Here is a 19,687-nt window from a genome sequence, read left to right on the forward strand (position 1 = left end):
AAGGAGCCTCCAAACATAGCAATATTATTTTTGATGCACATGTAACCCCCCCCCAGAATAATACTGTTCCATTAAAAAATATTTTGTTTTACTTTCCATTCATCATTCACATGTTCACACTTACACTGTATAACAGAAATATAATCCCTGCTGTAATGATAACAGTTTGTAAACATCACTGATTAAGAGTAAAACCATAATGTTTGTATCATAGTTTGTGAGCATATTTAGAAAATTCAATCATGATGCCATTCCTTGGTTGTTACTTTTTTATTCAATTCATTCTTTTGGGGGTTCCTCTGCTTCGTCTATGATTTCCTCCGTATCTGGAAACTCTACAACTTCAGGTTCTGGCTTTAATAATTTCTCAATTTTGGTTACCCGTTGTTTAAGTTTCTGCTGGGCTGAATCATATTCAGCCAGAAGTCTAGCAAATTTTGTTTGCAAGTTGTCAACTAAGCCTTCCATGTGAGCCACCTTTTCCTCAATATCCTTTGGATCAACACCAGAATTTGCAATATCTAAATCCAATAAGCCATCCTTCATTAAGATTTGTCTTCCTTTCTCTTCCAGCATGGCCTTAGCATCTGGGTACTCAGTCAGTGCTTCCATTAAGTCATCTTTAGATAAACAGAAGAGATCTGAATAGCCAATACTTTTAATGTTGGCGGTTCTTCGATTTCCCGCTTTACTTCCCTTAATGTTAAGAATACTAATCTCACCAAAGTAGCTGCCATCACTCAGAACAACAAATTGGGTGATGCCGTCATCAGCAACAACAGCAAGTTTACCTTCTTTAATAATATACATTTCTCGCCCAATATCTCCTTTCCTGCAGATATAATCCCCAGGACTGTACACTTGAGGTTGCAGTTTTAAGACCAATTCAATCAAAAGTCCAGCTTCGCAGTCAGCAAAGATACGAACCTTCTTTAATGTATCCAGATGGACATTGATAGCAATCTCTGCCCTTAGCTTATCAGGTAGGTATTTCAATACGTCCCTTTCATCAACAGCCTTTTTATTTGTCCATAAGTAGTCAAACCATTTGATAACTCTTTTCTCTAAGTCTTTGCTCACCTTCCTAAAGTGCATGTACTGTTTAATAGCATCGATCCTCCCTTGGAATTCTGCTCTGGCGGCATTCATGTTTGAAATCATGGAACCAACGTTACCGACGATGGTAGCGAAAATCAATACTCCCACCAAGAAGTCAGCAACTACAAACCAGAACTCGGAGTCCAGGACTGGTGGAGGAGTTTCACCAATAGTAGTCAGGGTAAGTGTTGACCAGTACAAGCTGTACACATATTTCCTTGCCAATCTTCCATACTCTGGATCGGAAGTGTTTGGGTACACCCAGCTGTCTGCCCCAAATCCTATAGCCTTGGAAATGGAATAGTACACACATGCATTCCAGTGAATAATGATCACGATGTACATGATGAGGTTGGAGATCCTGAAAATGTTTGGGTAATTGGTCCTTGTTTCTGTTCTCTGGAAAAACTCAAACATGCGAGACACTCTAAGCAACTTATTGAGTCTGAGCTCTGGGTAGTTCAGTCCAAAGTACAAGTAAAGTATATCGGTAGGTATGATAGATAAAACATCCAACTTAAATTGAGTTGTCTTTTTGTATTTTTCTCTAAGTTTTGTTTCATCATGGACCAGAAGACCTTGTTCCAGGTAACCTTAAAATAAAACAAGTAATAAAACTAATGCAATTTTGCACAAACACAACAATAATTGTTCAACATCCCCTGTGCTATCTTTGTATCTGGCATACAAGTTTACTATGATAGGTAGTTTTGAAGATAAATAGTAAAGGTTGAAACTATTTCTAATTTAAAATTCTTGTAGAAACATCAATTATTTCCCTGACGTTTTTGCTCTTTGTAATGATTTTTACTTTTGTTGAATGTAAGTATTTTGTATATATTCATATGTAGTAATCATTACTAGTGACCATAATCCCCAAGAATGGATTGGGGGTGAAAATCAGTTCTGGCACTTTAAGGCCAGCAGCCAATAAATGACATATATGTGGCTGCCTGTTGGATACATCTGGCCATTCCATATACTCTTACACTTGTGTAGTGTCGAGCCAAGTGTGACCAGCAGGGAGCAGCAAACAAAAGCCAAACAGAGAAAAACATGCATGGGAGGTGCCGTCGAGCATCAACCCACCAAGCGTTTACCTAGTGTGCCCGATGACCATTGCTGGCCTGTAGCCAACCCCAATAATGTACATTTACTAGTAAGGGGTTCATACACGTTAATTAAGACTATTTTTTATATGTTTTGTCATTGAAATAGATGTGTTTTACTATGACACCCAGTAATTCTATTGTATACCGCTATTGTACTTGCTTATAAAATATTCTATAGTATATAAATAGGGGTATTGAGATTAATACTTTCTAATTAACAAGTACCCTGTAGACAATTAGATGTCATGTTTTATTTGGAATAGAATTTCACAGCAAACTTTTAAAGACCTACAGCTCACTGGCGTAGCTACAGGGATCGCAGCTGCGACAAGGCCCTTCTTCCTATCTTCCTGTGACTTTTCAAAATTGTTTAGAAAGGGCTCTTCCGACCTGGACCGCACCAATCCAGGTCAGAAGCATCCTTTCTAAATTATTTTGAACCGGTATGGGGAGACAGGAGCATATCGGGGTTAATTGATGTCACGTGACCCCGCGGTGAAACTGAGGCTGCCCGCACAGATGGCACAGACAAGTTGTATATGGGCAATGATGGCACAGACAAGTTGTTGAAGATGGAGGGCCTGGGGCAATTTTCAACCAGGGCCTGTGGTTTCTAGGTACTCCCCTGCTACAGCTTATGTATTTACCTGTTCTCGTTCTTACAAACATATCTGCAATATAGATGGCATCTGATAAATAATCAAGCAGATACCATGCTTCCAAATAGTCTTGTTGAAGTTCATCAAAACAGGCCCTGCGGGGTAAAAAGATGGGTCACTGGATATGAAATATGGCAGAGCTGAAAGGCTACATAAAAACATGTACATGTTTCAAACTGGTAGAAGGGAAGTTGGATATAAAGTAAAAACAAATCTGAAATAATTTGTGTATATAGATAGATAGTTTACTGTCCCTGATAGCCCTTCCAAAAAAAGAAACCATATGAAAGTATTTTCTGAGTATTTTAATATGCATCCTTCAAAATGAGTAAATAAAAGACCTAGAAGCTTCAGTCCTTTTGCTGCAGCTACATTCCTTCTCCATAGTCTGACATTTCTTGCCACTGATTGGCTGTTTGAAGCAGCCAATCAGAAGCAGGAAATAACTCCAAATGAAATGAGTTTTCTTCTTCAGTAGTTCTTCGCCGGCCATCCGAGATTCTGAACAGACCTCTACCGCTGGGACTGCCGAGCTAACACCGGAGCTGACTAGCTATATACATATTTTGAAATGAATATGGTGGCCTATTTTGGCCTCTGTGCTTATACAGTCCTTGCACATCTGTAAATTCCCTTGAATATTTAATATTGGCATATATAATACATTTACCTGAATAAAGACTGGAATGCTGTTATCCTTCTGTTTCTATCTATTATAGTTCTATCAGTATCACTATATTCCATCTAAAGAAGTTTCTTACTTACTGAAAGCTTATGTAACTTCACGTTTTTCTATGTTGGCCCAATAAAGTAAATCAACTTCAACTAAAGGTTACTGCTTGGGCTACTATGGCTATTTGTACATAACCCAGTGAAAGCCTGTCAAAATGAAACACTCCCATGAGACTTTAGAAAGTGATTATGTACTTTGAATTAATTGATTCTATCAGTTAGTTTGTTTTTTTGTCAGCCCACTCTTTGACATGTTATTAGGTCTAATGTGCCAGGATGGTCACAATACAGTCAGATGTCCAGATGATCAGCTGTTACTTTAAAATGTCTTGCATGTTAGGTCACCTTGCGATGATCATTGTCCAGTTGTACATGACAGGCATTGTTATACAAAATAGCCAGTTGTAATAGAGATTTCCTGATGGATCAATGACAAGTATCTCTTTCTTCTTCCTGGAGATAACATAAAAAAGTACAATTTTAGCCATACTAGAAGTATATTTATTAAAGGTGAACATAGCGTGAAATGTACTCTTTTCATTAATGGCTCCGGAGCACCATCTAGTTGACGATATGTAGGTCAGCCATGCCCACAGCTTCTCTGCAATTCGCACTGCACATAGAATAGCTGGGGGAGGGTGGCGAATGCTTATGGGGGGATTCTGCAGAATCTTATCATGCATTTGCAAGGGGTCATTTACATAAAAATGTAAGGGGACCACGCAGCTATAATATGCATTAAAGTGCATAAGATGGGTTTAGTGTCCCTTTAACATTGTTGTGTTAGTTATCATAAAATCAGTGGTAAACATGCAGTTGCTATTAAATTATATTACAGTTCTACTGATTATGGATCACTTTTGCTTTTCTACCCAATTTCCAATACTTTGAAGTATGTGTCCTGTGTGTTATTACGCTGGCATTTGCACCATTTGGTTGGCCTGACATCTTGCCTGTTTAGATTGAGTAGCTTGGAAATCGTACTTACTCTTCTTTCTTTTCTTTATCTGCTTTTTCCTTCTCTTTTTCCTTCTCTTTCTCTTTTTCCTTCTCTTTTTCCTTTTCCTTTTCTTTCTCCTTCTCTTTATCTTTATGTTTCTCTTTGTCTTTCTTTTCCTTTTCACCCTTGTCTTTGTCCTTTTTTTTCTCTTTGTCTTTTTTCTTTTCCTTTTTATGATCAGATTTTCTGTAAAAATCATTGTTACATTGTAATTGTCAACAGAATCTACATAACAACTAATGCACAAAAACTGTTTTGGTGGTGACTTTATCATATATAACATACCCCTTTTTTTCTTTTTTCTTTTTCTTTTTTTCCTCTCTGAAAACAATAAAAGTAAAGTGAGTGAGCTTTTTAAATGTATTATTATTATTATTGATTCATATGCTGTCATTTGTTGCAGCTGTAATACTGTTATAACTTGGCAACAGGTTAGATTTGGTGTTAACCTTTTCATTGCCAGAGGTGTGAGCAATTTGAGACTTCAAGATGCATTTATCTGGAAATGTCATAATGAGACAATAAAGTCACATTGGTAACCACTAATTTTAGGGGAGTAGAAAAGAATCATGTATATACCCTTTCTGTACTGACCAATGCAGTCCAGGCAGTTTAACTTTCAGCCTCGGAGAACTGGTAGATATTATTTATCTAACTACAACGTACAAAGCAGTTGACGAGTTTTCACAATAGAACAGGACATCCTTCATAGATCTTCTAAATTCTTAGAATGCACTGCACTTCCCGCTGGCACTCAGTTTACTCTTGAATATATCTTAATAAATGGCCTTTTAACATGGTAAATAATACTGCATATTCATAATACTGGCCTACTTACTCATCTTTATTGTTGCTGTTGTTGGTATTGCATACTGCAGATGTGCCAGGAAGATGCTGTTCCCTGTGAAATAAAATTAACACAATTACTTTTGCCAAATAACCTACATTTCTGTAAACGGTAATATGTATTCTCTTATGTTATCCAACACTCTGTTTAGTAATAGAACTGCTGAAACATTGGGTGGAACTTTTCTATTTAAATAACTTATTTCACTTTAGAACAACACTGGATTACTCGCCAAGACTGGGGCGTCTCTGCATTAATACCTGGGTTTAAGGTTCTGTCCCCGACAGGGTAACCTCATTAGAACAAAATTGAATTGGCATGACACCTGATCAGATCGTGCTTATGTATAATTATTAGTAAGTACCAAAACTGTTTGTGTTCTCTACCTACCATTCATGTTGGCTCTGTACTAGTTCATCGCTGGCACATGTAAAGTCTAGAGATTTTGCTTTTGAGGTTTGCAACTTATCTTTATGTATCAACATATATAGGATATTATAAAATGTGTTCTGTTGCTCTTAAGAAAACACTGGTAAAGCAACCTTAATACATTTCTGTGCGTGTAATCATTATACATATGTAGATGACGAATGACAGTACGTACCGGTGTAGCGTTGCAGTCACAGCATGCACTCTATTCTTACTGTTATATATGCTGTAGCATTTTGTTACTTCTGTTGATTGTGATGTGGTAGGGCTGCTTTCTCTTTTGAGTAGCATCCTGTAAATCAACAAGTAAGTATTATATGTGCATACTACTTATTTTGTAGCATTAGAAATAGTTAGATACAACCGAAACAGGTCTTTACTAAATAATCAAAAACTGGGTGTTGTTGACACTTAATGAATTCAAGAACTGATAACCATGGGCATAGTGTGTACTATAGCTGCAAAGGGTTTGTTCTCCACCTTAGGGGACATGGTCTCTTTTCACCAATTTTAGATGCTTTTGTCCTTAACAACGTCATTCCACAGATAGCGTTGATCGGCTAGGACTTCCTGGACAATGCCTCAACATCTTCACTGGATGACTTTGAGCATTCAGACATGAATTTGACTAATTCTATTGCATTAGAGGTAGGCACCATATCAGGTTGTGTCGGTTCTACTAAACAGTAACTAAAATGTACCTTGTACTCGATGGAATAATCAACAGACTTTGCAAAAACTAAACTGGTCTATACCAGGGAAGAAACTTACAGCCTGCAGGTGTTTTGATGGCCAACATATTTTATTTGTATTAATGACACAGTTTAAATAGTTAAAATATTGTACCAATGTGTAAAATTGAAAGATAATATATTATTGTTCTTGGTGTTTGTCTGTTCAGTTGTCAGTAGAATTATTTAAGTACCAAATTATTAACCCCTTCCACACTGTACCTGCATTCTCCATTTTCCATTTTTTCTATCTCTTCATCCATATCTTGTATGGACACTTTGGGAACGGTGCCGTATGTATGATGTGTGTTGATTAATTTGGCCATTTTTTATTTCTCTGGCAGGAAAAAACATAATAAACATATTAATTAAACCGCTGCAAGTCTATTTATCTTTTTTTTTTTCAATTGATGAAGTAAGCACATGTAGACTCTTTACTGAGTCTGTAACATTATACTTAAATATAAATTAATGGAGATAGGGATGTAAAAGTTTGAGACCAGATTGATATGCGGATCAGAGAGTTCAAGCAAAGCACAACTTTGGAAATGAAAGCAAGTCTTTCGCTTTTCCAATTTTTTTCATTTTTTCATTTAGTACAAACCTATATAATGGTGTTTGGAGATTAACATAAGCTTTATACATCCGCTAATTAGAAGGTTAATTGAGTCTGGCAGCCAGGTCAGGAGAAAGGACAGAATAGCTAAATGATTTTATTTGTAAACCATGTATCTCTAAAACAACATACTGACTACAAAACATGTATTATTTTTGTATAGTAAACAAAGTAAAGGCGGTGGAAAGTTAATACTGATTGGCTTTTTGGAATTTTTAACCAAACAGAAGATACCCAAAACTCACATCTGACCAGTAAATTTACAAAATAGTAGAAACTGAAGGCAAGACGCCTCTTTGGTGAAAATGGGACTAGAAAACTAGAAAATACCCCAATTCTCATTCATACAAAGGATGCCTGAACTAATTAACAAAGAAAATCTTTTTTAAATTGAGACAGTAACTTAATGAGGAGGAATAATCAAACAAGTTCCATCAAAAGTAAGTTATATCAAAAGTCATATAGCTGCTCCTCTGGTAAACACAAACAAAGGTAGATTTATTACATACATTCAATTATAAGCTCTGTTCAACGTAGCAAGGGTTTAAATAGTACACCAAACTGTAAAATGTAGAATTTGGCAAAGTTACAGATCCAATGGGATGTTTTGGGCATTTATATGCGTTTATGTTCATGGTGGTATAAATTCGTATTGGTATATTGCATTACTTTTACTTCCCTTTGGTTACGTTACTTCACTCTTATGGAGGAAGACGGTTCTCGCAGCCTTCCACAAGGGTGTGCTGGAGACACGGGTGACTGAATGACCGCAAACACCTTCAACTTCTTACTTTAAAAATGGCCTACTGTACCAATTGCCAAACTACGTGTAGAACCAAAGGTCCATGTTTTGATTGGGTATTTAGCTGGTATTTTGATTGGGTCATAAATGTATCTGTTGTAATAATCCCTACATGATCACAGTGATTTCCATTATATTGCTATGTTTTTCTCTAATTTCTGTCTTTGAAACCCACACCCATCATATATTGTTTGTTTTTTTTCTTCAAGACAAGTACAGCTTAAAATGCAAATCATATTCATTTTTTGGTCATTTCACTTAGCATTTCACTTAGCAGTTTTTACCACAGAACAGATGCCCTTGCAATGCTATGTTTGATTTTACTTTTTTCCCTCCCTTTCTCGGTCTGATCACCCTCCCTGCAGATCACACAGTGATCAGGAAGCATGGCTCTGCAGCACTACTTTCCTGATCACAGCACGTGGGATTAGAAATAGACAGGGGTCATCTGCTACTCATTTGCCTAAACTTCCATTCAGATATTCAAATAGATTTAGTGTAAGCAGTGTTTGTACCAAGCATTAATTATTTTAATGATTAAATAGGGCCAACTTTTTGTGACATACCTATTACATGACAAGCCACAAAGGCAATATCAGGATTGTGTGCTTTTGCAAAGTAATCTGCCACACACATGAAAAGATAGCAACGCAGGCTTGCCACACAATTTGTTGGTTTAAAACAGTCTAGTGAAGCCATGAGCTCCAGGCAACAAAGTAGGGATTAAAATGGGGACTGGTACTTTAAGGCTAGTGGCCGATAATTTACATTATGACAATAAGGGTTAATGTTGTGTCTCTGACGGGTTTTCCCGTGACGGGTTCTTCAGAGGTCACTAACAAACACGTCTCACTCTGTGATGCAAGAAGATGGGAAGAAAGAAAAAGGGAGAAAAGTAAAGAGAGGGAAAATAAATACATAGAGATGAAGGTAAAGAAAGATATACGGGAAAAGAGCCAATGGGGCAAAGAGGAATATAACTTCAGGATACCGATGTTTTTGAATTTGTGGAACTGATAAAAGTACGGATACATTTTTGTTGTACATTACAACAGTACAAATTACATGAGCCATAATTATATTTGTGTTGTAAACTGCTCTGTAACTAAGTTGCATTATTTCTTGCGCTCATGAATGTTTTATTTGACTACATTGTATCAACAAATCACCATGTGAAACCTCAATTCTCATACCCGTCAGGGGCACAACATTCACCCTTATCACTGGACGATTATTGACGTTATAATTGTCATTAACATTACTGACAAACACTGACATTATTTATGATTTTGCCAGTGCATTTATTTTTTATGTATTTCATGTCTTTTTGTTACTCTTTTCTCTCTTTTATCACTGAAGCGCTCGCACCAATATATTATTATTGTTGTTTTCGAGCCACTAGTCTTACCAATACGCTCTTTTTCTAATCTACCTTATCTTTATCCATTCTCCCCCATTGGTGCAGAGCCACAAAAATCATCTTGCCCATCCAACAACGTGCTACTGGCTTATATTTTTATAGCATGCGGAAGTAATTGGTAGTAGAAGCAGCGATAAAGGTACAAGACAGGCGCATTTACCCAGTGTGATCAATGGCCAGTCCAGGCCTGAGCATCCCCAGGATCCACAGAAATGAACAAATTTATGTAAGATGTGAAATTTCCAGGTGTTAGCCACTGAATTGCTATTGTAATTTCTTTTAATTGCTTACTTTTCTTAGTGATATTCTTTCCAAGGAACTTTTTGAATGGGTTGACTCTGATATTTAACAAATATTAATCGTGTAATAGACCACCACAAAGATTCAGTCATACTTGACTACTAATGCAGGCAAGCAAATGTTTCTTATAGTGATTCAAAACAACACAATTCATTTCCTTGTGTGAGTTTATACATCCTACTGTATATAGTACAGGATAGACCTAATCTTCCATATGTAATATTCCTATGTATCATCAAACTTGAAAATAAAAAATCCAAACTATTTAAATATGTTAAAACAGAAAATGGTGTCCTGTAATCTACAGAACAAATTACTTTGTGGTCAACCATCATATGACTGTACATGGCAAGCCTTGTCAGCCTCACTGCCTGTAGATAAATGTAGATTTTATGATACTATGATTTTACTTCACCAATTACTTTAACTTACATTACCAGTTATGTCTCACGCTAGCTCTGATGATGACTAGGTATCCATTTTTACCCAGTAATCCAAGTAGGCTCTAAGTAATACAAGCTATACTTTCTCAGTATTTTCTTTATGCCAGAGCTCTGGCCTGTACATCCCATTACAATTTGCTCTAGCCCAGGTGCCAGTGTCGTGCAATAAATGGAAATCAGGTTTATAGCCATTTCTGTCATGTTTTCCACTTTTTGTGTCTGAAAATCATGCACACAAATACCTCGAGCTATGTTCTATGAATGGATGCTAGAATTAGTGTAATTAATGATTTGCAGGTTTGGGGCATGTATTGATGAGTAGGATGAGTTTCATTCTATTCTGTAAGAAAAGTAACCAACTTCCTCTTATTACTATTTTTATTGATTTATATAGAACCATCATATTCCAGGTTGCTGTACAACGGCTAAACAGAATAGAACAAGAAGTGCATCACATTTACAATTTAGACAGAAATAAAAGGTGAGGAGAACCCTAATGAAACAAGCTCACTAGAAAATGATTGTTGGTTGGCATAGTTGGCTTCTAATCAATATTGTCATGATTTTCATTTGATTGTTTAACTTTCTGTTTGGCCTCAGCAGAGCCACGTTTAAACATAAGGGCCTCCAGAGCAAGCTCCTTCTGTGACTCGTTCTTCTCTGCTGCTCGGCACCGGGGTATGACATCATATTTCGGTACACTCCAGGTACACAGGATGGGAGGTGGAAAGTGTTAGGGAAGGTCTGTGCCAGGTGGTGCACAGACCTTCACTGGCCTATGTGTTAATGGGGCTACAGGGACAGCAATCAGGGGCCCTTAAGTTCAGCCTGGGCCCAGGGCAGATATTCCTTTGGGCCTCAGCATATCTATTTACACTCCTTTGCTGAGTATATTTATATTCACTGTATTACTCTGACAATAAGGGGTAGGAAAAAGGAAAAATCTGCAATCCATGCCAAATGTGTGTTATAGACAGCTACAAGTACAACTTATCTGCCCATGAAGCCTGGTAAGCCTGGCATTCAGGTTGGTGTTCCTCCACTGTCTAGTCACTCCAAGTATATTGCACAGTAACCTAGCTATGAGAGTAAGAGAGTCTTCACCAATAAACCATATACGTGTAACTTATAGTGGTAATGTGTAGGTGATCTGGGTTATTTTAAGAATAAGGCTAACAATCATTTTTCCAACAAGCATTTTAAAGGGAGGTAAAATGTATTGAATGTGTGTCACTCAAGAAAACTGATTGAAATTGATAGGAAGGTAAGAAACTAGTATTTCATGTGCCTGTTCTGTGTGATTGGTGCTCCAAGGTTCTTTTTTTTAAAGAGGTGTAGAAGAGCTTATTTCCACGATTGTTTCAATTAAACGAAACAAGCTAATCATTTGCGCAAAAAGTCCTTCATGTGTCCTGTTTTAGCCCCACCGTCCCTTATTTGCAGGCAGTTAGGATCCTGGGCCAGTTGAGGACATTATTTTGCCTATAGTGATCTTTCTTGTCAAAGTCACTGTGAGAATGGCTTTTGGTCTATGGTGGCACAAACCAATCAGGCATTGTTTTTATAAGATTGTGAGCATTACACCTGGAAAGGCACCGCCTTTCCCCAACAAAATAAATCATAAGGCCTGGCTAACTAGCAGGCAATAAAACATGTGACAAGTAAGCATTACAAATATCAGTAATAAACTTGCCAACATGTAACTATGAGACATCCGTCTATGAGACATAAACGTAGCCAACTATTGATCATATCACATGCCTTCTGCCATCGCCTTGGTACACTTTATTGTTCATACATGCCAGCCTCCTCATGTATGCTTTACTTAATGTACACTGACAAAATATACCAAGTCCTTTGTTTATTGTTTCCTCCTCCATTTAATTAACATATATGCATATGTCCTGGATCGTATTTATTCGGCTTTAACCTTACGTGGTTATTCGTTTGATTGACTGGGAAATGCAGAATACTACTTACTGGTAACAAAAAATATATGATTATTCATAAAAACAACAAGCACTAATAATTATTACAGTTATTCCATACCCTTCATACGTCAGGGAAAGGGAATGCATGGTTGCAAACTCCTGTGGCCTAGTTCCTTTCCTTTAAGTTATGGTGGATATATATAATTAAGTTATGGTGGATATATATAATTAAGTTATGGTGGATATATATGATTCACAGTTGAGGTCGGCAGCTGGTGTGTTTTTACACAGTTTGTGTCCTATATGAATATTTTAGATATTTGTATAATATGTGAGAGGCAACCAATGCGTACCTAACTATTTATACACTTTATTTTCTAGGTTATATAACTTAAGGAGGACCATCGTTGGACTAAAGAGTAAAATAGAATTATTATCAGTAACCATAATAAAAACAATCCTCCGAGCCAAACATGAAATAAAAGACAACAAAACTTTTTTGTGGAGGCCTAATAATAATTATTGTCCCAGACTTATTCTCACACACACTGGGAAAGTTTGTTTTGCATTGTAAGCATAAATAAATAAAAAATTAGACAAGATTTCCATTGCCTGAAGCCTACTAGGCACTACTAGAGCCAAATATTTGAACTATAGGCCAGATCAATTACAATTCTCAGTTATTTATAATAAAGTTTCTATTATGCTCTTAAACTTTTTAGTATAAGATTTTAAAACAAAAAAACTACAACTTTACATATGTTCCCCTTGAACTTTTTTCAGTTTTTTGTCACTCTGCCAATAAATGGTGTTACACATTTTCTACTTAATGTACAAACATTCAACATGCAACTTGGACAGCAAACCCCTTTATACAAACCAGTAACTAGGTATTGATTTGTAGATATCCTACCATATTGTCTAAAAATACAGATTCTAAGAAGAACAATATAAAATAGGTTTTAGTAAAGAATTCTTTAATGCATTTGCCTATTTCTTATATTTTCAAGTATGTGCTCCTTAATTTTAGCAGGTATAAGAACCAAATAACTTCATATTTTGTCAGATTACCGTATGCCTCAGTCACTTATATGGAGCCCATATTTTATAACATGAAAAAGAAGAAACAAAATGAATCAAATCAATGTAGAAGCTGACTTACTGTGATTTTTCCCTGTCTTCTCACCTCGTCTTCCTGTACTCTCTTTGCTTTACAAATCCGGCCGCATATCTAATATGATTAATCTGTCCCAAAAATAAAATCCAACCATAGCAGGAAAGGCCCAAAAACATGCAATTTTTCCCAGCATAGGGAATATTGCATCCAGCGCAGTGGCGAAAGAGAATTTTCCTGACACAGCAGTGGGCTTAATTTAGGATTTGGAGATTGATGCAACTAACAGTGACAGAGTTCCTATAATCCTTCACCTGAGAAGAGGCTTAGACCTTTCATGAATATGCATGAGGCAGACAGTAATTGTTCCATATGACTGTTCAAGACTGCATTAGCATATTTCTTTTTCTAGATCCCAGAATTTGGGGCAATCGATAGTAATGCAATTATTATGAATATTGTAATAAAGAAAAATAATTACTAGTAATTGTATTATTATTATTATTATTAGGTTGAATAATAGTGGAGCCTAATATTTGTGCGCTGTATATATGTATGTGTGTTACTATGTAACAGCATCTAATTCACTAGTCTAAAACTGGGTCGTTTGGTGTGACGTTGTAATGAGGTCTAGATCCTGGAGACCCCCCGATATACACACCTTTTTTCCATGGTTTCTCACAGAAACTGTGATTTCATTAATGAACAGAAAATGACATCATATCATGGCACCATTTGTAACACAACACCTAGCACTGAAAAAATTGCACCTCTCACTAGGGAGGTTATGTGCAAATAACCCCCACCACTACAAAAAGGATATTTAATAATCAAAATTATGGTTCACTTCAATGAAAAACAATGTTACTTTATGGATCCTGATGGATAATGATCTAATACTTCACAACTTTATTCCAGTGGCGTCTCTCACCTGCCGGGATTAATGTTTCTGTTCCTCAATTGGTGAAATATTCCTAAAATCGTTGCCGCTGTCACTTGGAAATAAATTACTTTGCAACGTTTTCAACAGGGCAGTATTATTGTGATAAAAGAGAAAACAAAGAATTCTGATGGATGAGGGAATACCGTAAATAATACAATGAACGATCACTTACAGTGTTTTTAAGCAGGTAACCTTGGCTGATGGGAATAGCACGAACATTGGATTATACGTACTTTAGGCCAGTTTTAATCTGTTCCTTTATCTTGCTTTGTCAGCTCCCTCTAATTCTTCTCAATCCTATTAGTTCTGCATAGCTCTATAAATTCTCATATTCATGACATTGACTGACATATGAATGCGTCATAAGTTACCGATGGCATTGTTTTTGGTGAATTTTGGTGTAAAAAATACAACCATACAATTTATAATTTCTTGACAATACTACGTTTTATTTTGTATTCTGTTTGCAGACTTATACCATAGAGTCATTAAAAGATAAGTATGTATTAAATAGGCGCACCCTCGCTATGACTATAAATTAAAACACAGGGTGGTGAAAAAAAGGGACAGACAACAGGCGGGTTTGATTGCTGCCTTATTTTAAGGTAATATGTTAATTGAAATGTATTCTGATAAGTGCCTGGCACTTAATTACGTTTTGCTTCTAACGCCTAAAACGTTGAATCCTCCCCTGTGTATAATTTAATCTCTTGTATGAGTTTATATACATCCCGCATTCTGCATGTATTGGATGGCATCATGTAAAATAGTGTACCTCCAGTCAGTGGGCTGACGTTCCTTGTAGGACAGCCTACGTAGTTTATGTTTACTTGTGTCATGCTTGGCATATGATGACATCATGTGTGGCGAGAGGAAGATGAATATCTGTTGGAGGTAAGTCCTGAGCATAGCTGGGGCACTGTGATAGGTCAGGTCTTGCGCAGCACCGCACATAATTACACTTCTTTTGTGACATAATGATGTGAAAGCACAGTGATGACTTTTAGGTTGGACTTTTCAGGTTGCAGAGGCTCCAAATTAACCATAAACGGTTTGGCCAAACTTCTATGAACACCATTGGGTGCAAGGTGTACTTGTAAAATATTATAAAATACCTGTTCCCATAACTTAGCATTGATTTGTACACTGATTTGATTAGTCTATTGGCAAGAAAACAAAGACAACCTTTGGCCAGAGCACTGGAAGCCAACAGTATGTCAAATAGCAGTAACAGTAAATAGCTGATGTCTCGTAACATCAGCCTGTCCGTTAAACGTTCCAACAAATGAAAATGCAGAGATTTATCTCACGCTGTCCTCTTGCGTAAATGTTATTTTCATGCAAGTTTATATTGAATAACAGATAAGAAAAAATATGCATAAAGAGGAAGTTGCGGTGTTTTGCAATTTTTTAACTGGATTGAAATGGTTGGCACTGGATAAATATGAAGTTAAAAGCAAACTGCTTTAGACATGCCTTTATCATAACCCCTTATACCGTATGCAAGTACCTGGGGAGTCTCGGGCAATGATCACAAATCTCACAGGAGGGTGCTGTTGGCAGGTTCTAAGATTTTCACAACCAAGCTCTTAAAGGTGTTCTTAATACGCTGATATTAACTCTTTTATAATAAAATACATATATGAGATATATATGACTGAATTCAATTATCTGATTAATTCAGGTCAGAAAAGCGGCCGATCTATACACGGTGTGAATGTAGCAATTCAATGCCCCAGAATAAAAGCGAATGAACAGCTGTCCTCAGAAAACAATACACATAAGCAGAAAGCGACAGGGTAGAGTAATTATGCCAAACCTGCGCCATGAGAACGGCCAAACCACTGAACTACCAATTGGATCCAAGGAAAATAATATGTGTGATTTGGACATTTGATTTGATTCAGAAAGTGCAAAACATAAAGTGTTATGACACACATAGAGAGTAAAGTTGGATTTATGTATTGTAAGAAGCTATATAAATAAAATGATAATAATAATGAGACAGGGAGGGCTTTGGAAGGCACACCTTTTTCTACTACAGCTGCAGCCAAGTAGAAAAGACCTATGAAACAACTCCTGTTGTGCAGATTGTAATCAAGGTTTCGATATTTTCAGTGTCCGGGACTTCTGCATACTGCGTCCGTGCCCCTGTCTCCTTTCACGTGCTTCCATTTCCTCTCTTGTATCTCCTTGTCCTTCTTCTTCTCTTTCTGTCTTCCTCTGTCCCTGTGCGTTCAGTCTCGACTCTCAACCCACTTCCGCAAAAGTACAAATATTTAAGGAATAAATAATTAGCTACGGTATAAATTACAGCCACAGAATCTTTATTCTGCACATGGATATACATGACTTGTTATCAGTGAGAGGAAGGTAGTTTTCACCTTAAGCAATAGGAAGGAAGTCCATAAACTAAGAAGAGATAATATGCAAAATTCTGTAATTGGGATATTCTCAATGTTTGTTGCAATTAATCCTGATTGCTGTTAGATGATATATAATCACAATAATCACTGTTAAATTAGCAATCATTGTGCATTAAATTTAAATGTAGCGATACACATTTGTCATCATGATATTTGGAGGATTGTTATAGGTTCCCATCCTCTTACAGTAACGAATGTTTCACAATGTATTTGGTAGGATTTGTTTCTTTTAGTTTAGTTACCAGTTATATCCTTGCTCCCTTCACTTTGCACTTTCGTTTGCTTTTCAACTCTCAATTAAATTTCCCTTGGCTGGTGGAAGGATAATTTTAATTTTTTACATACTAGCCATGGGCTAGGGCTGGAATACGGCGCACAGAGTCCCACTGTTCACGAGCATCATTTTTTAGTTGACTTGTACATTTTTTTGGAGTCGCAGTTATTGGTTTCTCTGAAGGCTACAGTGTAGCCTGGTCCCTGAAGACTTTGTTTTTTTTGGTGTGTGGGATGGATTGTGTCTTTTGGAGACTTCAGTTGAGTCCACAAAAGACCTGCAGGGGATTATGAAAACATTTTGATATCCGCAACATCCCCTATTTGTTGAATCTGTTCGGTATTGGTCGACGTTACCCAGGGCAATTTTCGCACAGGAGGCCATATGATTTTTAATCGCCCCCCCCCCGAGCTCCAAGAAATGAGGAACCTAGGGAGGACAGAGGGATGGTAGTCAGATGGACCGTCCTTCCTTAAAATGTATATGAGGTAAGTGGAATTGCCTCCCAGCAGAAGCGGCAGAGGTTAATACAGTGAGAAGATTTAAACATGTATGGAATAGGCATTTGGCTATCCTGAATATAAAAAGCCTTTATGCTACAAATAATAGTAGGCAGACTAGATTGACCAAATTGTTCTAATAATCAGATTCTTTTTTTTTATATGTAACCTTAATTGGTTGTTTGATGCAATCTTATATAATAAGTTAGTACTTACTGCATTCTTCAGCATGAGGTCAAACAATTACTCAGTTACCAAACAGAGGCCTAATTTCTGGGGACAGCTATGTAAAATAATTTCAATTACATGGCATTTAATGGAAATCATGTAGAAAGCTGTTTTAAGTCTTTACAGGTTACCTTCAATTCCCTGTGAATGGTTTAATGTTCTTTGATGTTTAGTGACTATGCACTAAGGTGTTACTCAGAATCTAATGTCATTAAGGGAACAGGAAAAACAGCAATGCTACTGTAAAGATAGTTTATTACTAGTCAGGAATGTGTTGCATCACCAAGAAAATGAGTCAGCGATGTTAAAATGTTCATAGTAACACAGAGAGATTTTTATTTTCCGTTCAGCTACCAAAGGGTTTTAAATTTGGAAATACTTTTAAAAGTGATGTTGAAATGGTTTGGAGTCCTGGAAACGCCACGAGGCAAGAGGGGCAGCTGCCACAGGTGCCGTAAGGATAGGGGCACGCTCGAGGTGCTGGTGGCAATTTCTTTGCCCCAGATGCCATGATCACTATAGTTATAGCTCTGAGTAAACGGCAAAACTGAACATAGAAACGGATTCTGAGTTCCTCTCTGTGTTGCGATTTACGGAATTCTCTATGACCATGGTTTTGAAATCTTTTCCGTCTTCACTCAACGCCAGCATGACTATTAGCATACGCAAGGATGACTATTAGTAATTTGCATTTAGCTGTCAAAAAACGGTAGACTGCAGTTTCAGTTCCGCCACTATATGACATCATTCCCTAAAAAAATAAAGACAATGAGGAATAAAAGGACTAATATGGTGCTTTCAGTCTTGTGTGTAAATTATATGATATGGTCACAGTATGCCAAGTTATAACATCAACATGCTGCCTTCTCACTTCTATATGTTTATTTTTGGCCTGGATTCACTGTAGGAAGAGATAATATGTCATGCACGAATTCTGTAAGCAGATGATATTCTAGTCCTACATACAAAGTAATGTGATCACCTTGGTTACTTACGCTTTGTAATGAACATAGTCGTCTCGTGTCAAGGACCGGAACTGAATGACTGCTAAGCAGGCGATATCCCTTTATTACACCTAGATTCATGTGATGCCTGGGTTATCTCTTGCTTATCTACATGTCATGTCCCTATCAGGATTCAGTGCTTTCTCTGCCTTTCTGATCCTTATCATTCATTCATCCCACTTTTACACAGGTATGACATAAAACAATTGTTCTGTCACATGAGGTCCCCTTGTTTGCGCTGATGTAATGCACTGTGTCAGGTGTGGCAGTAATCATACATGACCGCACACTACTTTCTCAAACCTCCAGCCAAGGCTGAACTGCAGTTATGATATCTCTAAGCCAAACAATAGTAGAAATACTAAAATCATATGAAGTATTTTTTTTGAAGAGCACACTTTTTATGAGGTTAAGTTCTACTCATGCTTTTAACTATATCTTCATGTTACCAACTTATTCTGTAATGATGAGAAGACCTGTGTCCACATTTATCACTGTTGTATTCATCGCCTATCCTAGGGTTTCTAGTGACCTAGGCATATAACCCTACATTCCCCGGTAGTTCATAACTTTTAACTCCCCCAAGCTGTCCCAGTCTTGCCAGCTTTGTACTTGTGGGGGCACTGCCCACAAGCCCAACCACAGTACTACACAGATGAGTAAGGCTCAGGCTGGGCAGCCATGCAGTGTAAGTGAGGGGAGGTGCTCCTTGTGGACTGCACAGTTCATCCCTTCAGAGGGATGAAACATACACTCTCTAACACAAGGAAGAACCTGGTAATGACACCCTCACCAGCTCTACACTTTAAAGGTCCACTCACGTCCCCTGAAGTGTGTGTTTAGACAAAACATCCTTATGTCTCTTAGAAAGGAGGGACATCAGGGGAGGAAAGAGGGACACAGAGATTTCTGTCCCAATTGGGTGTTCTGCCCCTAGTAAAGTGACCTCGGGCTGCCACCACTTCGGGCTGCCACCACTGCACAGCCCACCCATGATTCAGGCACTTTGGGCCATGTTTAATTCCCTATATGCCTTAGTTGAGCTGGTGACTGGTCACCTTACTTTAAAAAAAAGAGT

The 19,687-nt window shown here is 37.3% G+C and overlaps 1 protein-coding gene across 1 annotated transcript; it reads right to left on the reverse strand.

Annotated features, from left to right (window-relative positions):
• Positions 1-71: 71 nt before the first annotated feature.
• On the reverse strand, positions 72-13,459 carry CNGA1 (cyclic nucleotide gated channel subunit alpha 1). The gene is made up of 9 exons (XM_053455052.1): positions 13,283-13,459; positions 6,831-6,945; positions 6,053-6,169; positions 5,440-5,502; positions 4,887-4,922; positions 4,590-4,787; positions 3,947-4,054; positions 2,858-2,964; positions 72-1,691 (listed from the first exon to the last, which is right to left on the reverse strand). The coding sequence occupies exons 2-9, from the start codon at positions 6,932-6,934 to the stop codon at positions 280-282; spliced, it is 2,145 nt and encodes a 714-aa protein (XP_053311027.1). The 5' UTR covers positions 6,935-6,945; positions 13,283-13,459; the 3' UTR covers positions 72-279.
• Between the last annotated feature and the right edge of the window lie 6,228 nt (positions 13,460-19,687).

Source organism: Spea bombifrons, chromosome 1, assembly GCF_027358695.1.
Source record: "Spea bombifrons isolate aSpeBom1 chromosome 1, aSpeBom1.2.pri, whole genome shotgun sequence".
In the NCBI taxonomy this organism is placed as follows: domain Eukaryota; kingdom Metazoa; phylum Chordata; class Amphibia; order Anura; family Pelobatidae; genus Spea; species Spea bombifrons.

What these genes read in the sequence shown, in the direction of transcription:
- CNGA1 (XM_053455052.1), bottom strand. Translation starts at nt 6,934, where the DNA reads ATGGCCAAATTAATCAACACACATCATACATACGGCACCGTTCCCAAA. An exon ending in GTGACTGCAACGCTACACCG is followed by an intron (nt 5,503 to 6,052) that starts GTACGTACTGTC and finishes TTTATTTCACAG; the next exon opens with GGAACAGCATCTTCCTGGCA. An exon ending in GATAAAGAAAAGAAAGAAGA is followed by an intron (nt 4,055 to 4,589) that starts GTAAGTACGATT and finishes TGTTATCTCCAG; the next exon opens with GAAGAAGAAAGAGATACTTG.